Source organism: Marmota flaviventris, chromosome 7 (genome assembly GCF_047511675.1).
Source record: "Marmota flaviventris isolate mMarFla1 chromosome 7, mMarFla1.hap1, whole genome shotgun sequence".
In the NCBI taxonomy this organism is placed as follows: domain Eukaryota; kingdom Metazoa; phylum Chordata; class Mammalia; order Rodentia; family Sciuridae; genus Marmota; species Marmota flaviventris.
The window spans coordinates 2,122,529-2,139,445 of NC_092504.1; the positions used below are offsets into that span (position 1 = coordinate 2,122,529).

The following is a 16,917-nucleotide window of genomic DNA, read 5'->3' on the forward strand; positions in this document are numbered from 1 at the left end:
CTATTTTTCCTAATAAACTCCTACTTCCATTATATATTCTACTTTATCATCAAGACCTGGTAGAGACAGTCACAAATGGCAAATAGGCTATGCCCCATTCCAGTTTTCTTTATTTTCTCATTTTAAAGATTGATTTAAGTATCTGTAAACAGTTAGCCTTTAATTTTAATTTTAGTTTCAGGACAGGCTTCCTGAATTTCCATCAGTTCACCTAGACTTCACTGCCCCTAGTCGGGGAGTGTGTCAAATGGCACTGGAGCCCTCATTCCATGTACTCAGAGTATGACATCCTCCCCACTGACATCACCTCCTGGGCTCTTCCTTGGAGTTTGTTTCTATTCTTTCTTGCTACCATCAAGAAGTCCTGGGTCTTATTTTCTAGCTCTCCTCCTCCCCTGCCCATTTCTCTGCCTATCCCTCCAGACCCATTCTCTGCCTTGCCCTGGGTCACAAGGTAGGGCCAGTCTTGCCAGGTCACATCACCAGGCTCCCTCTCTGTGCTCAGGTGAGTTTCCCCTGTTAGAGCCAAGCAGAAGGGCAGGACAGAAGGGAAAAGAAACAGTTCAACCTGGATCCCAGTAGAAGAAAAGTCCTGGCCACTGCCTGTCCCTAGAGGTTTCTCCATCTTGCTGCCCCCTTCACCATGCCCTTGCCTCAGGACACTGTCTCTTCCTTCAGCTCTTCTCAATTGTCCCTTCCATGGCCATAGCTTCCCAATAAGACTGATTGAGGAAAGCTGTGCCCATTTCACCACCAACCAAAGCATTTAGCTTTCATGTTAACCACAGCATCAGAAACAGCCCAGTTAAAGGGGAGGCTTTGAAACACGCTAAATTATTTTAAAACTTCAGATTTTATTATTCTGATCTTTTCTTTTCTGAGTGAGGCACAGATTAATTTGGTCTTAGAACAAATGTTTCACTTCCTTCATGTTCAAGACACAGTGATAGCACCTTGCAAGTATGGGTGCAAGTGGACAGACAACTCTTGTACAACCAGAACACATAATAAAATGTCTTGCCTTCAACTTGGAGCACAGGTCCATCGTAAGTCTGTAGAGTGTATTCAAGTTCATATATATGTTCTTATTCTTTAAAAGAACAAAAGTTAAACTTTAGACAAACTTGGCTGCAATGCTTATCACAACCTGGGAACTGATATGACTCACAAAAATGTTCCTAGGACATCTCAGGAGGCTCTCAACTGCAGATGTTACATCATGTATATGGTGGCCTCACCAGTGACCTCAGGTAGACAAGATTCAGTCTACATAAAGCACTGTGCTAGCACGATCCATGAGTAGCCAGACACTTTCCCAGCCCAGGGTTTCCCTCATTTTATAGATACAAAAATAGAATCATTAAGAAACTAAATACCCAGAGCAGTGATTAAAGAAGGAAAGCACAGACCTGGCCTCTGGGACCCCACTGTCTCTCAGCTCTACTACCCCGCACCCACACAGTGGCTGCCATATTTCACATTTGCTTGACCATTCTCACCCTAGGATGGACATCTGCAGAGGCCCTGGGAGACAGAAAGGGGAGATGGGATGCACTGCAGCCTCTATGACACTCAGTTGAAGTCTCCCTCCCATATAGCCCAAGGACCCCCTGCTCAACACCCCACTCTTCCCAGTGGCTCCCAGACTCTAGGCTGCTCAGGCTGTTTGCTGCTAATGGCCTCAGATTAGAGTAAGCACTCAGTGGGTCAGTGGCTGCACATGCCCTGGAGGGCTCTCCAGTCATTTTCTCCCATAAACTACTCATCAGAGGATATGCCTAGGATCACCTCTATGCAAAGCCTGTGGCTGCCACCTGACAGAATTCCACATGGCTGCCTGCAAGAGCTTTCTCAATTCCAAAGCGACCAAGTGACTCCTTTTAATAGTCCAGGATGGGCTAGCTCTGTGGCACAGTACAGCTGTGTGAGAGCCCCGCATGTGACTGGCTTCAAGAGCTCTCCCCTTTTCTCCTCAATCTGCCCTTCTTCTCCAGAAGATGGCTTTGCCATCACGACGCCGCTCCCTCTACCTAAGCTACCTTCCATTCCCAGCAATTCAAACCTCTTCAGAGAAGCACAGTGGCAGATTCACAGATTAAAACCCAGCTTCCGTCTCCTGCCCTTACATGCTGCATGGCTCTCCTAGAGACACATCTAGCCAATAGGACATAAATGGACTGCATCCAAAACTGCCTCTTGACTCCCTGGAGTGAGGGAATGAGGTCTCAGCAGGAGCAGGCAGAGAAGATCCTGGCCTGGCTTGACAGTACTGCTTCACAGTTGCACCAGCTTACACAGGGGCACCCATTCTTCTTGGCAAGGAGGATACACGCTCTCTAGAACTGACTTTCATTCCTTGACTTTCATCACTGACTCAGATGTGGGCATGTATAAAGAAACTAGACTTAAAATTGGAAACCCAAACTCAACAATGGCCTCATCTTAACCTTGGGCAAGGTGAGTATACATTAGCTTTTATGTGCCTCAGTTTCTACATCTATAAACTAGGACTGATAATACTTGGGTAAATAACTCCTTCCTTCAACAATAGTATCTCAGCTTCTATTTGGGAGAGTTTCCCTGCCTCACAGTAGGAGTCTGGATAGTCACAGGACCCTGCCTCCCTTGCTGGGCGTGGACATCTGGACCAGTGAGGGAAACGAGATATTCTCCAAAAGCTAAAACTATGGATCTTGGCTTTGGCACCATGTCCACTAGCCTCTGTCCCAGGGTCCCTATTCTTGCAAGGCCTGATTCTGTGGGCTACCCCATGACCATCTGATAAGCCTCTTTTTAAATTAAGGGAGGGCACGTACCTGTTATTTACAGCCCTGCCTCATGGGACACAGACTCTCCCCTTACATATGATGGCCATGAGCATGAAGGGCAGTGTCCCAATGCAGAGGCTCCTTTAACCCTCTGTGTGCTCATCTGTAGCACTTCTACTGTGCAACCTGAACAGAATGGTCCCAACTGTGGCCATGCTGCTCCCCATCATCTCCTCCAAGGTTCTGCTTCTCCAGACAGTGGCTCCTAAAGGCCAGAGCATCTCTAGCAGGAGAGGGCCCAGGCAGACTGAGGTGGCCATCCCAGGAGCTCAGTCACAGAGGCTACATCACTGGCACTAAGTATTTATAAATGAGCAGCTCTCTGCTCACAGAACAGGCAACAATTTGACACCAGAGAATCCATTCAGAATTATCACACTGCACATAGGATTTCCCAGGAACACATACGACAAAAAGATGGAACTCTTGAGTCCTTATTCATTATCCTCCACCAGAAATACCAAGATCAAAAGTATAAGTGCAGGGTCAGGCATGGTGGCACATTCCTGTGATTCCCAATGACTTGGGAAGATGAGGCAGGAGGATCACAAGTTCGAGGCCAGCCTCAGAAACTTAGTGAGACCCTGTCTCAAAACAAAACAAAACAAAAAAACCCACGCGACTAAGGATGTAGCTCAGTGGTGGAGGGCCCCTGGGTTCAAACTCTAGCACCGTAAAAAAAAAAAAAAGCAGTGAAGAATAAGTAAAATGAATGTTGGTTTACTATTTATTGACTGTAAAATAGGAAATTATTTCTAGAAAAATATCAGGATTGTATTAAGATGGGTAAAACTTCATCTTAAAATGACTTACCTCAGGGCTGGGGATACAGCTCAGTTGGTAGAGAGCTTGCCTTGCATGCATAAGACTCTGGGTTCAATTCCCCACACCACACACACACACACACAATGACTCACCTTAATATTACTTGAGGAATTGCCACATGTGCTGCTCACTTTGACTGAAAAGGACTTTTCAAGGTGTTTTGCTACTAAGTCCTCAAAAGAAGGTGTGCCATCACTGGGATCTATGAGCCATGCGGCAATTCTGGGATCAAGGCCTACAAAATCAGCAACTGAAGAGGAAAATGGCAGTTAATCCTCCTAGAAAAATAAATATTGATTGCTTTTCCTACCTTGGCAAGATGCTTAGGGTAATACTATTACCATTCTCTCAAATCACAGATCCAAGTACTCATGATGTGACTCTGATGTTCCTCGACCATCTCAACCCTATGAGAAGGTGGTCTCCATGGTTGTTAAACTAAAGAAGTGAATCCCAAACAGCTAAGAAGGGGTGGGGACTCCAAGCTCACTTGGAATTTGGATTTCTTAATAATGTTATAAGAGACTGAAGTCAGAACTCGGGCCCACCCTTACCTCCTTCTCCCAACTCTCCTCTCCCTTCCCTCATCCTGAGGCAACTCAGGCTTTTTGATCACTTTTGAGCAGGCAACCGTCTGCTCTTCCACACCCTCCCCTCCCTCCGCCTCTCACATCTCCACAGGTCATTTATGACCCTGCATCATGATGCCAGGAACCTAGGCTCCCAAGTTAAGGAAGCAGAGTAGGAACTGCCTGAGCACACATGGGATCCTCATCACTGTGCCAGGCAGAGACTGGCATTCTCTGGTGTGAAAAAATCCCATAAGACAATGGGGGTACTGCATGTATCATGATGCTGTGGAAAGAACACTGGCCCTGGGACAAAAATGAATAGGAAAAATTATAACTGATTAAAGTACTCTAAAATCAAAATAAAAAACAACAAAAAACCAACATAGATTAATATGGTTTGACTCAATTCTAAAGAGGAAAAAAATAAAATAGGATAAGACTTTTACAGTGATTGATAAAGATTAATCCTTAATATGGCTACCATTTTAAAAACAGTACTGCACCAAATATCTTTTAATTGAATAACAACAGTAGGAAAACACAATGAGTTTTTTCAAGAAAATTTAGTTTGAAGAAGAATTTAGTTTAGAAGATTACTGTAAATATCTGTGGGACATATATCAAGATGTTTTCTAAGCCAGGCATAGTGACACATGCCCATAATCCCAGCAACTTGGGAGACAGGAGGATCGCAAGTTCTAGGCCAGCCTCAGCAACTTAGTGAGACCCTAAACAATCTGGCAAGATCCTGTCTCAAAATGAAAAATTAAAGAAAAAAAAAAGAATTGGGGGCTGGGGTTGTGGCTCAGCAGTAGAGTGCTTGCCTAGCATGTGCAAGGCCCTGGGTTTGATCCTCAGCACCACATACAAATAAATAAATAAAATAAAGATGATATTGTGTCCAACTAAAAAATAAATATTAAAAAGAATTGGGGATGTGGTTCAGTGGCTAAGCACCCCTAAATTCAATTCCTACTACTCTCACCCCAATATATATGGTGTGTGGGAGTGTGTGTAAATATGTGTGTGCATGTGTGTGTTTGTGTGTATTGCTAAATAGATAAGTTTTGGTACCAGAGTGTTTTAGGCATGAAGGGGAATTTATAACCTAAAATTATTACTCTTTAAGATACTTAAATATTACTTACTAAAATAAGGAGTTTGGGGAATATGTATTCTATTCCATAGAACAGAATAAAGCCCATTAAACAAAAAGAACACAGTTTACCTTTAGATGAAACTACAGTCTAGATCAGATCACATTACATATTATATATTTTCCAGTAACTTTAAATTACACTAGTCTAAGAGGTTTATATATACCAAAGCAGACAGTGTCATGATGTTCTCATGATTGGCAGAGTTGGAATGCTGGATCAAAGTCAGCAATCATTCTGGCTCTTTGCCCCCAAGTCAGCAATGCAGGCTTCAGACAACACTGTCTGATAACACTGGCTGGCCCCATGGCACTATTCCATTCTACTTGCCTTTTTAAAACTCTAATATTCCATAATTAACAGTTCTTACACAGAGACACTTTTGAAAAACCTTTAGGGTCTGACAGCACCTGCACACTCTGGAAGCTGGTCCCTGTAAGCTCCTGCAACTGGCAAACCAAGCCCTATAAGGGCAAATTCCTATTGTGGGAAGAAATGCCAATAGTTGAAAAAGAGACACCAATAAGAAGATTTGAAATAAGCTATGAAAAATTAAGAAAATGATAGAAGCTATAAAAAAATCAGAACTAGAAACACTGAAATTGGATGACTTAAGAAAAATTATGCAAATGAATGACAGAACCCAGGAAAGAAAAATAAAATGAAAAACACTTCAAGAATAAAAACTAAACTGGCAAGGCACAAAGGCAATTAAGATAATAGATAAATTCCTTTAAAAAAATAAAATGAAAAAGAGGAAATTTTAAAGAATAAAAGAAATGAAGAGACTGGGGTTGTGGCTCAGTGGCAGAGTGCTTACCTCCCATGTGTGGGGCACTGGGTTCGATCCTCAGCACCACATATAAATAAACAAATAAAATAAAAGTATTATGTCCATCTATGGCTAAAAAATTTTTAAAAATCAAAAAAAAAAGAAATGAATTCTAGATAAGTAGTGATAAATAAATATGACAAAGTGACAAATATGAGAGCTAGACAAGAAGATTCAACATATGGAATAGGGATTCAAAAAACAAATTAATACTGCATAAACTTTGTAATTCAAGTAACTTTAAGCAACACACTAAAGAATATATATTCAGGACAGTGTGGTAAGGGCACAGGATAGACTTAGAGACCAGTGCAGCAGAATTGAGAATCCAGAAATAAATCTAAAGAGGTATTAAGAATGAAGATGGGGAGCTGAGGTTGTGGCTCAGTGGTAGAGGGCTTGCCTTGCATGTGTGAGGCACTGGGTTCGATTCTCAGCACCACATAAAAATAAATAAATAAATGTCCATCAACAACTAATAAAAATATTTAAAAAGAAAAGAATGAAGATGGGCTCTGTAAAGGATTAAATTGTGGCCCCCAAAATATATGTCTACCTGGGACCTTAGAATGTGATCTTATTTGCAATAGAGTTCTTTGCATGTAATTATGGTAAGAATCTTGAGAGGAGACTACCTTGGATTGGGTAAAAGCTGAATCCAATGATGGGCATCCTTACAAGAAAGGGACAAGGAGAAGCCACAAAGACACACACAGAGGGACAAGCCTAGAAGATGAATGCAGAGAGTGAAGTGATGTACTACAGATCAGGCACACCCACGCTTGCCAATCACCACCAGAAGCTGAGAGAGTCATGGAATAGATTCTCCTTCAGAGATTCTAGAAAGAACCAGCCCTTGCCAGGCAAGGTGACCACACCTGTAATCCCAGTGGCTGCAAAGGATGAGGCAGGAAGATCACAAGTTCCAGGTCATCCTCAGCAACTTAGTGAGACCCTGTCTTTAAAAAAAAAAAAAAAAGTGACCATCCCTGACAACATCTTGATTTCAGGCACCTGGCCTTGGGTCTGTGAGAGAGCACTTGTTTTAAAGACCCCGTTAGTAGTAATGTGTAACTGCATCCCTAGGAAACTAACACAGACCCTCCACTTCTTCTGTAGCAAAAATTAACTCAAAGTGGATCATAGACTTAAGTGTAAGAGCTGGAACTACAAAGCTCTCAGGAAAATAAAAAACATTAAGAATTAATATTTGAGACTGTAGACTAAACAACTGTTACTTAGATCTGATATAAAAAACACAAGTGACACAAGAAAACGGATACATTGGACATCTTTACAATAAGAACCGTGCTTCAAAGAACACCATCAAGAAAGTGAAAAAACAGCTCACAGGTTGGGAGAAAATATTTGCAAATCATGTAACTTCAAGGGGCTTGTATTAGAACGTATAAGTAATTCCTTATAACTAAGCAATACAAAGGCAACCCAAATTAAAAATGGGCAAAATATTTGAACAGACATCTCTATAAAGAATACATACAAATGACTAATAAGCACATGAAGAGATGTCCAACAGCACTGGCCATCACAGAAATATAAACCAAAACTACAGGAAATATCACGTCACACCCATGGGGATGAAAAAATGTAAAAGATAATAACAAGTACTGAGAAACTAATGTGACTCCATTTTTAAAAATAAATAAATAACAGCAGCTTCTACCTCAAGGCCTGTCCTAAGGAAGGGGGTGTGACCCTTGTCCTTGGAAAAACCCACAGAGCACTCCTAAGCATATACCCACCCTGCTGAGTTGTTTGTCAGTAAATAACAGGAGAGGTCTGTGGCACCAGGTGTCCCTGACTCAGTTAGACTAGGTGAGGACCCATAGCAACCCCCTAGCAACCTCCAATCAGCATGAGACAGGGAAAATACCTGAGATGTCAGATGACCCCCCAGTAGATTATGGTGGTTGATAACATGTTGGGAAACCATGTAGTTTAGCACTAAACCCCTCATGGCCTAAACCAATCAGTTCAAAGGAATCCCCCTATTGTACTATCCAATCACCCCTACCCAACTTGTTCCTGCCAGTAAATGTGCTAATCAATGCTAAGAGTTGTTGTTTGATTTTCCCACGGTATGGAATGATTTGCTGTGTGATGTTGTGACGCATAGAGTATCCCCCCAAAACCTATAAAATCTCACTGAACAAAGGACGGGGACTCACTCCCTGGGACCGCTGTGTCAGGAACGGTTGTGAGTCCAGGCTCAAGCTTGCAATAAAGACTCTTGTGTGACTGCATCGGATTCAGCTCCTGGAGGTCTATTGGGGTCCCACGAATCTGGCATAACAGTACCGGCAAGGATGTGGAGAATTTAGAACTCTGTAACCTGCTGGTAGGATTATAAAGTGGTGTGGCCACCTGGGGCACCAGACTGGGAGTTCTCAAAAAGTTACGTATACACTCACCATATGACCCAGCAAGTCTACTTCTACATGAATATCAAAGAAAATTGGAAATACATGTCCACACAAAAACCTGCATTCTAATATTCATCCAGCATTAATCATAATAGCCCCGATATGGAAACAATCCAACTGTTCATCAACCGATGAATGGATAAATAAAATATGTGAATGTTATTCAGCCATAAAAATAAGTGAAGCATTTACACATGGATTAACCTTAAAAACATTTTTGCTAAAAAAAAAAAAAAAAATGTGGCATATATACACAATGGAATATTACTCAGCACAAAAAAATAATAAGATCATGGTATTTGCAGGGAAATGGATGGCATTAAAGCAGATTATGCTAAGTAAAGTTAGCCAATCCCCAAAAAAAAAAAAAAAAACAAATGCAGAATGTCTTCTCTGATATAAGGGGGGTGACTCAAAACAGGGAAGAGAGGAAGAGCATAGGAAGAAGATTACCTGTACATAGGGAAGAGGGGTGGGAGGGAAAGGGAGGGAGAAAGGGAATTGCATGGATGGTGGAAGGAGACCCTCACTGTTATACAAAATACATGTATAAAGATGTGAGGGGGAAAAAAAAGAATAGCGTTACCCTAGATTAGGTAGAGAGAAGCGATGGGGGGTGGGTGTTGGGGAGATAGGAAGGATAGTAGAATGAAACAGACATTATTATTACTGTGTGTATATATGTGACTGCATGACCAATGTGATTCTGCAACCTATATACTCAGAAAAATGAGATATTATATCCCACCTGATTCAAATGTATGATATGTCAAGGTCATTGTACTGTCATGTGTAACTAATTAAAACAATTTTTAAAAAAAAATTTGCTAGCCAGGGATGGTGGCATGTACCTAAAATACCAGCTACTTGGGAGGCTGAGTCAGAAGAATCAACTGAGCCTAGGAGTTGGAGTCCAGCCTTGGTAATACAGCAGAGATTTCATGTCAAAACAATGACAATAATTTTACTAAGTGAAAGAAGCCAGTTACAAAAGGCCACAAACTGAACAACTGCAGTCATATAAAACACTTACAATATGTAGATCCACAAAGAACAAAAATCAGATCAGTGATTGCCAGAGTTAAAAGAAGGGAGTGATTGCTAATGAATGGGTATAGGGTTTCTTTATGAAGAGATGAAAACATTCTGAAATTATATAGTGGTAATAGATACACAACTGTGATTGCCCTCAAACCACTGAATCGTACACTTTAGAATAGTGGGTTTTGTGGTGAATTATATCTCAAGAAAGCTGCTTTAAAAAAAAAGTTAAACCAAAAAGCTATTTTAAAAGGGTTTTTTTAAAGGTACGTATATACTTTAGAAAACTGACCAATAACAACCAATATCAAAACATTCCAGTAAAACAACAAGATTTTAAAGAAAACAAAAATCTAAACAGAACAAGTCACTAATTAGGAAAAAAATCAGTTTTTCATCACATTTCCAGAAAAATATGCAAAATATAAAAAATCATCATATTTAGAAAGAAATAAGGTGACAAGGAAAGAAGATGCAAACCATTTGCACCCAGCCAAACTTGAACCTCCAAGTATGAAGGAGTCTTTAGGATACTCAAAGGGAGACATAAATTTAAGGTCAATGAGTTTAAGTAAAAACCTTGTCATCTTGAATTTGATTTATTCATATTAGTATGAATTCACGATATATTTTATACTTAGAATCCCAACCTATAAAAAGAGAACAACCTAATAGTAATGAACATAGCCATGACAAAATTCTGGACTTCAAAGCTGTCTCCACTGAAGTTACAATGCTCCTTGAAGAGACTGTAAACCCAAATCTAGGGCAGGAAATGCACAGAAAAAAACCGGAACATCCTTGCCATCCAATAAACCATGAGGTTTGTGTCACAAAGAGTCACTTTCTAACTCATCAAGGATTGTATGCAACAGAACAAAACACATCACACATGTTCAAATAAATGCTGGTTAAGCATGCGGAAAAAAGGGAATTCTCACACACTGTTGGTGAGAATGTAAACTGGTACAGCCATTATGGAGAACAGGGTGGAGGTTCCTCAGAAAACTAAAAACAGACCTACCATCTGATTTAGATATCCTGCTTTTGGGTGCATATCTAGAGAAAATTATATCTAGAGGAAATTATACCAGCATACCAAAGACACTTGAGACACTTGCACATCCGTGTTCGCTGCAACACTATTCACAATGACTAACACATCAATATAGGTGCCCATCAACAGATGAAGAGATAAAGAAAAGGTAGTATATGTACACAACAGAATATTATTCAGCTATGAAAAATAATGGTATCCTATCCTTTGCCACATAATGGATTGAAATGAAGGACACTATGTTAAGTGAAGTAAATCAGATACAAAAAAAGCAAGCATTGTATGTCCTCTCTCATATGTGGATGCTAAAAAAAATGTTGATCTTAATGTAGAACAGGAATAGATAACTACTAAAGGCTGAAAGGATGGGAAGGAGGATGGACAGAGGAAGGGTGGAAAACAGATACCAAAATGCAGGAAGAAATAATAATCTCCAGGTTTCTACAGCATAGTAGGGTAACTACAATTCACAATATCATACTTTATGAAGAGCTAGTAGAGGGGAGCTTGAAGACTCCAAAGGCAATGTAATAATGAGATGGAAACCTTAATTACCCTAATTCAATTAGTATATATTGTATATGGGTATTGAAATACCACTCTAGTTCAAAATATGTACAATTGTAACATGTTACTAAAAATTTAAGAAAATGTTAAAGTAGATAGAAATGCTAACTAGTCTGATTTGATCAGTCACATTTTATACCTATATCACATTATAATATGGCACTCCATAAATAGGTACAATTAAAATGATAATTAATATAAAAATCAAATAAAAGTATATGTAACAAGCAATTAAAAAATCTATATGATAACCATGATACAATTAAAAAGCCTTAAGTATCACTTTTTACTGATTCTATGGACCAATTCACCATTTTGAAGGTAAACAAAGGGAAAGGGTAAGTTTTTATCCTGGCTTTTCCATATGAAATACACTTAGGGTAACCAAATAGATGATAAGGAAGATTTCTCCTTACAGAAGTTATCCACTTGGATCTCACCAAGTTGCAATTAAGGAACCTAGACAATGATAACCAATAGTTCCTGATATTACCATAAAAGAAAAACAAGCGAGTATGAGTAGTTACAGGGTGTTTCAGTCAGCTTTACCTCACTGTGACCAAAATACCCAAGGAGAACCACGTAGAGGAGGGAAGGTTTATTGGGGCTGGCTCATGGTTTCAGAGGTCTCAGTCACAGACGGCCAACTCCATTGCTCTGGGCCCAGGTGAGGCATCACTTCATGGGGGAAGGAAAGCTGCTCAGCTCACAGTGGGTTAGGAAGCAGAGAGGAAGGAGGAGGCCACAAGGAAGATGCATCTCCCAGGACCAACCCCAGTGCCCACCCCTCCATCCACACCCCACCTGCCTATAGTTAGCACCCAGTCAGCCCATTCTCACTGCATGGCTGATTAGTTACAGCTCTCACAGTCTAGTTGCATCAGCTCTGAACATTCCTGCCTTAACAGGAGCCTTGGGGGACACCTCACGTCCAAACCATAACACAGGGCAAGTGTGCAAGTTCAAACACTGTTGGAGAGCCTGTATATGAACAGATCACTGACAACCAGAGTGGGTCATGGCATCACTTTAAACTTGGAATCTCCACATTTAAGTCTTACAACTGAAAAAAATATTAAGAGATGAATTACACATGTTTGTGGTTTGGTATAAAATATCAGGAAGAGTATACGGTGTCAAGAAGGAAAAAGACTGAGTTGATGATTGTTGAAACAGTGTGATAGGTATCATGTGCATGTTAGAAGTTTTCTACAATAAAAAGTTTTTTCCGATATTTTATTATGAATATTTCCAAACACGTGGACAATTTGAAAAAAAAAGTGCAGTGTACACTCATGTATCCACCAGCTAGATTCTACAATGACTATTTTTGCATCTGTTTTATCACTTACTTATGTACCTAGTTTAGGAAGGTTATAAAACAATCTACTATTCTAAATGTGTCCTACACTGTTTTGATGTTACTTACTCTGAATCGTAGTTTAATTCTTAGAAAGTTATAAGCCATTTGTGGTAACAATGCCCATTCATATGATGCTGCATGTTAACTCTGCCTATTTTAAATTACCAAAGAAATGTGCACTGGTAAAAATTCAAGTAGAACCTACATACATGACAGGAAAGTGCGTCCTCACACTTAGGCAGGTGAGGTGGCACATCTCCGTCTGTGTGAATGTGCCTTGTGCTGTATGGCATGGTGGGCTCCACCACCCTCCCACCCTGGGGAAAGCCATTGTTGGAAGTCGATTTTTAGAGACTACCAGAACCATAACTTACCATGCTTCCAACTGCCATCATCACCAAAAAACTGCAGCACTATTCTAACAAAGTCCTTAGCGTTGAAACAAATAACAGGGCATTTACATTTCAGGGTTTGGAACAGCACGTTTCTAGAAGATATAAAGAATTCACTGATTTAGGCATTAATTCTAAACTTTTGATGTTGGGAAAATATTGTTATTACTTTACCAATAGCTATCATTTATAGTGCAGATACACATTGATTAGCTAAAGAATCTTGTGAGGTAAACATCTGCATTTGCTGGGTGTGGTGGTGTGTGCCTATAATCCCAGCACCCAGGAGTCTGAGGCAGGACTGTAAGTTCAAAGGCAGCCTCAGCAATCAGTGAGGCCCGAAGCAACTTAGCAAAACCCTGTCTCAAAATAAAAAAAATAAAAAGGTCTTGGATGCAGCTCAGTGCACTTAGGTTCAATCCCTGGTACAGAAGGAAAGAAAAATAAAAAAACATTTGCATTTTACAAATGGAGAAACTGAGACACAGAGAATAAGCAAGTGCCCAAGACCTTATACCAAGGAAGAGCCCCCAGTATCCAGGCCTACAGAGTAACTCCTGAATTATTACACAGACCATACCCTTCTTACCAGCCCCAAGGTGACTCCCTGGCCTGCTCTGCCCTCCCAGAGCCCTCTCCTCACATCCCACCATTCTGTCATCACCAAGAGTGCCCATTCCTCTGGGTCACCATACTTGCTGGTTCCTAACTGCAGTTCTCTTCCCACAGCTTTTGCAACCTGTTCCAGAGCTGTGTTCAGGAGGAAGCAGGTCCTCTCTCTGTTCCTCCTGTGCTCCTGTCCACATGCCGTCCCCTTATCTCATGAGCTCCTTGAATATAGGATTCATAATAGTTACATTTATTGATTGCCTACCATATGCCAGATACCACATTATAATACACAAGCTTGACGTGATGAAACTTCAAAATGATCCTATCAGGGAGACACTCTATCCACTTTACAGGTGAGGAAACTTAAGCTCAGAGAAGTTATAATTGAGAAGTGGCAACACTTGGATCTAAGACCAGACTCCAAACTCCAAGACACCAAACCATAAATCCCCTGTCATAGTAAAGGCTTATGAATACACTAACGAGGTGCTTTGTATAGGACCAAGAAAGAAACAAACTAGGACACAATGAGCTCCACAACTAAGTGAGTGTGCAGTTAGGCTTTGCTGGTCTTGATCTGCAGACAGTTTCAGGCTTTCCATATTGTGTGATTTCACCTTGGTTTCCTTGAACAGGGAGGCCAGTAGCAAGGACTCTGGTCTTGGCTTGGATGGACCAGGGAGGGCAAACTGTGGGGGACAGAGGGGAAGGAAGGAGTGGAAAAATACAAGGAGAAGAAAGGGTACTTGGAGCCCCTGCCTCTGTAAATGTCTTCATTCTGAAATGCAGAGGGCCTCGAATTGGTGATTTAACTGCCACACTGACTTCCCAATAGGGAGACACTCAGGCTGAATGATGTCTGTTTTGAAGAGACAATAATAAAAGTGTGTCCCATAAGATACAATGGCTAAAGCAGAAAGTATTCTATGAGTCAGTTGCTTAAGTCAATTATGTCACATTTGCAAAATAAAAAGCTATAATAAAAGAAGAGGTAGAGGCTGGGGAGGTAGCTCAGTGTGCCATAAAAATAAAAATAGGAAATCTAGATTTGGGTCTAAAAAGGAGAAAATTCCAAGATTGAAAATTTCCTCTTCTATAAAGCAGAATTAATAAGACCTAACAAATAGTGATAGTGTAAAGGTGAAAGATCATGAGTAAAAAGACCTTGTATCGGTATTTAATGTTATTAAATATGCTTTTGGCAAAAAGTAATTTATATGGATTAATTAAAAATGATTTATTTAAATTAATTTTGAATCCCAAGGATGTTATATAGAATTGGAATTATTACTTCCAATTTTATGGTAATTGAGGTAATATTCCTAATTATTCTGGAACTTATAAAAATGAAGCCTCAACACTCACTTATTTAATAAATAAATATTAGGCACCTGTTCTGTGGCACTGTTCTTAGCTGTGGGTATATAAAAGTACACCAAACCAAAAATTCCTGCTCTCAGAGAATTTAGGAGTGGATATATAGTAAACTAAATAAATGTGATATGCATAATGATGTGGGGTATTCCAGGGAAACATAAAAGGGATGTGCATGGTGCTCGGTGAGGTACTGTTTATCAAGGTAGTCAGTGAAGACATGAGGATAGGGTGAACCAAAAGCCTAATTGATGAAGGAAAGCTTTTTACAGAAAATTTTAGTTAATGAGTGTGGAAAAAGTGATAGAGTTAGAAATAATTTGGACCTGAATAATGAAGCCTTAAAAACCAAACTTCAGTTTACAGTAAATACAGGGAAAGAAGAACAAGTTAAAGAATCCCACAATGAATGGCTTGTGGTTGTGGCTCAGTGGTAGAGCGCTCGCTTAGCACACATGAGGCACTGGGTTTGATCCTCAGCACTACATAAAAACAAAATATAAAGATATATTGTCCACCTACAACTAAAAAATAAATATTAAAAAAAAGAATCCCATAATGAAATAAACAGATAAATTCAGGACATGAGACCTTCTACAAGAGTCTAGCCACATCTTCAAGGTAGAGTCAACAGGATTTGATAAGAACTTGGATAGGATTCACGGAAACAACAGAAGTCAAAGATAACAACAAGATGGATTCTACAAGATGGATTAAATTAGGAGATGAGAAAAGATATGATCACCAAATGTTTGTTATATGTTGGTGTTGCTGGGTTCCTAATTCAAATAAATCAACCACAAAAGGACATTTTTTGAGACAATCAGGTAACTGAAATTTGGATTGGACATTAAATATAAGTTTGAAAATTGTATTGTGACTATGCAGAAAAAAAGGCCATTTTTTAGAGCTGTCCCCTGAGACACATGAGAGTGAAAGATGTGTCATATTTTCTTTAATTCCAGCCCTTCAGCCACCTCTAGAAGAGAGATGAAAGAAGTGTGCAAAAATCTGAAGGTGTTGATATATGTGGATGTGTATGCTACTCTCTACTTTTGCATTTTCAAAATTTATTTTGTTTGTTTGTAAAAACCTAAAGAAATGAGGCAGCAACCCATGCAGATATCTGGAAGAATGCTGTAATAAGGAGGAAACTGAAGCCGTGGGTAGAGGCTGGACTTCACTGAAGAGCAAGGAGGGAGAAGAGGTGAGGGCTGCAGAAGGGTACAATATGAAGACTGGCAGTGGGATAGGGTCCTAGGAACTTTCACCTTGCTTCAGAGACAGCAGGAGTAGTTACAGGGTTTTGAGGGGCAATGGCATGATGTAATTTCTGTTTTCCTATGTCCCTCTGGGAGATGATCTGAAAACAAGCAGAAGGGCAGGTGGAGTAGGAGTACATGTGGAAGCTCTTTCTGCAGCTCAGTGGCCTGAGGTATGGCAGCAGCAATGGTAAAGGTAGGGGAGAGTCTAGCCACATCTTCAAGGTAAAGTCAACAGGATTTGCTAAGAACTTGGATAGGGTTCATGGAAAAAAACAGAAGTCAAAGATAACAACAAGCCTGAGCTCAAAGAAGGCTACTACTAACACTGACCAAGACAACCAGGCTGCAGTGGACAGTTTCAAAGGAAGATGAGTGCTCAGGACACCTTAGTCTGAAATGACTAACAGATGTCCACATTGACATAGGATACATAAATCTGGAATTCAGAAAAGGCTGTCCACATATTAGGGCTCTATTCTCCATAGACTACACTTACCTACTTGCTCTTTTAAAAGAAAAATATATAAAAAGAGAGCTAAGGATTTCTTGGGAGACATTTTTTTTTAAAAAAACCACTAAGAGCTCCAT

The 16,917-nt window shown here is 40.1% G+C and overlaps 1 protein-coding gene across 1 annotated transcript in view; it reads right to left on the bottom strand.

Moving 5' to 3' along the window:
* Positions 1-501: 501 nt before the first annotated feature.
* The window catches only part of LOC139706480 (DNA polymerase nu-like), a 63,166-nt gene continuing 46,750 nt past the window's right edge, over positions 502-16,917 (bottom strand). The window contains exons 5-8 of the mRNA XM_071614765.1: positions 13,061-13,173; positions 3,746-3,903; positions 1,022-1,090; positions 502-516 (exon numbers count right to left, since the gene is read on the bottom strand). Of these exons, the coding sequence (XP_071470866.1) occupies positions 502-516; positions 1,022-1,090; positions 3,746-3,903; positions 13,061-13,173 (355 nt within the window). The remainder of the gene's footprint in view (positions 517-1,021; positions 1,091-3,745; positions 3,904-13,060; positions 13,174-16,917) is intronic.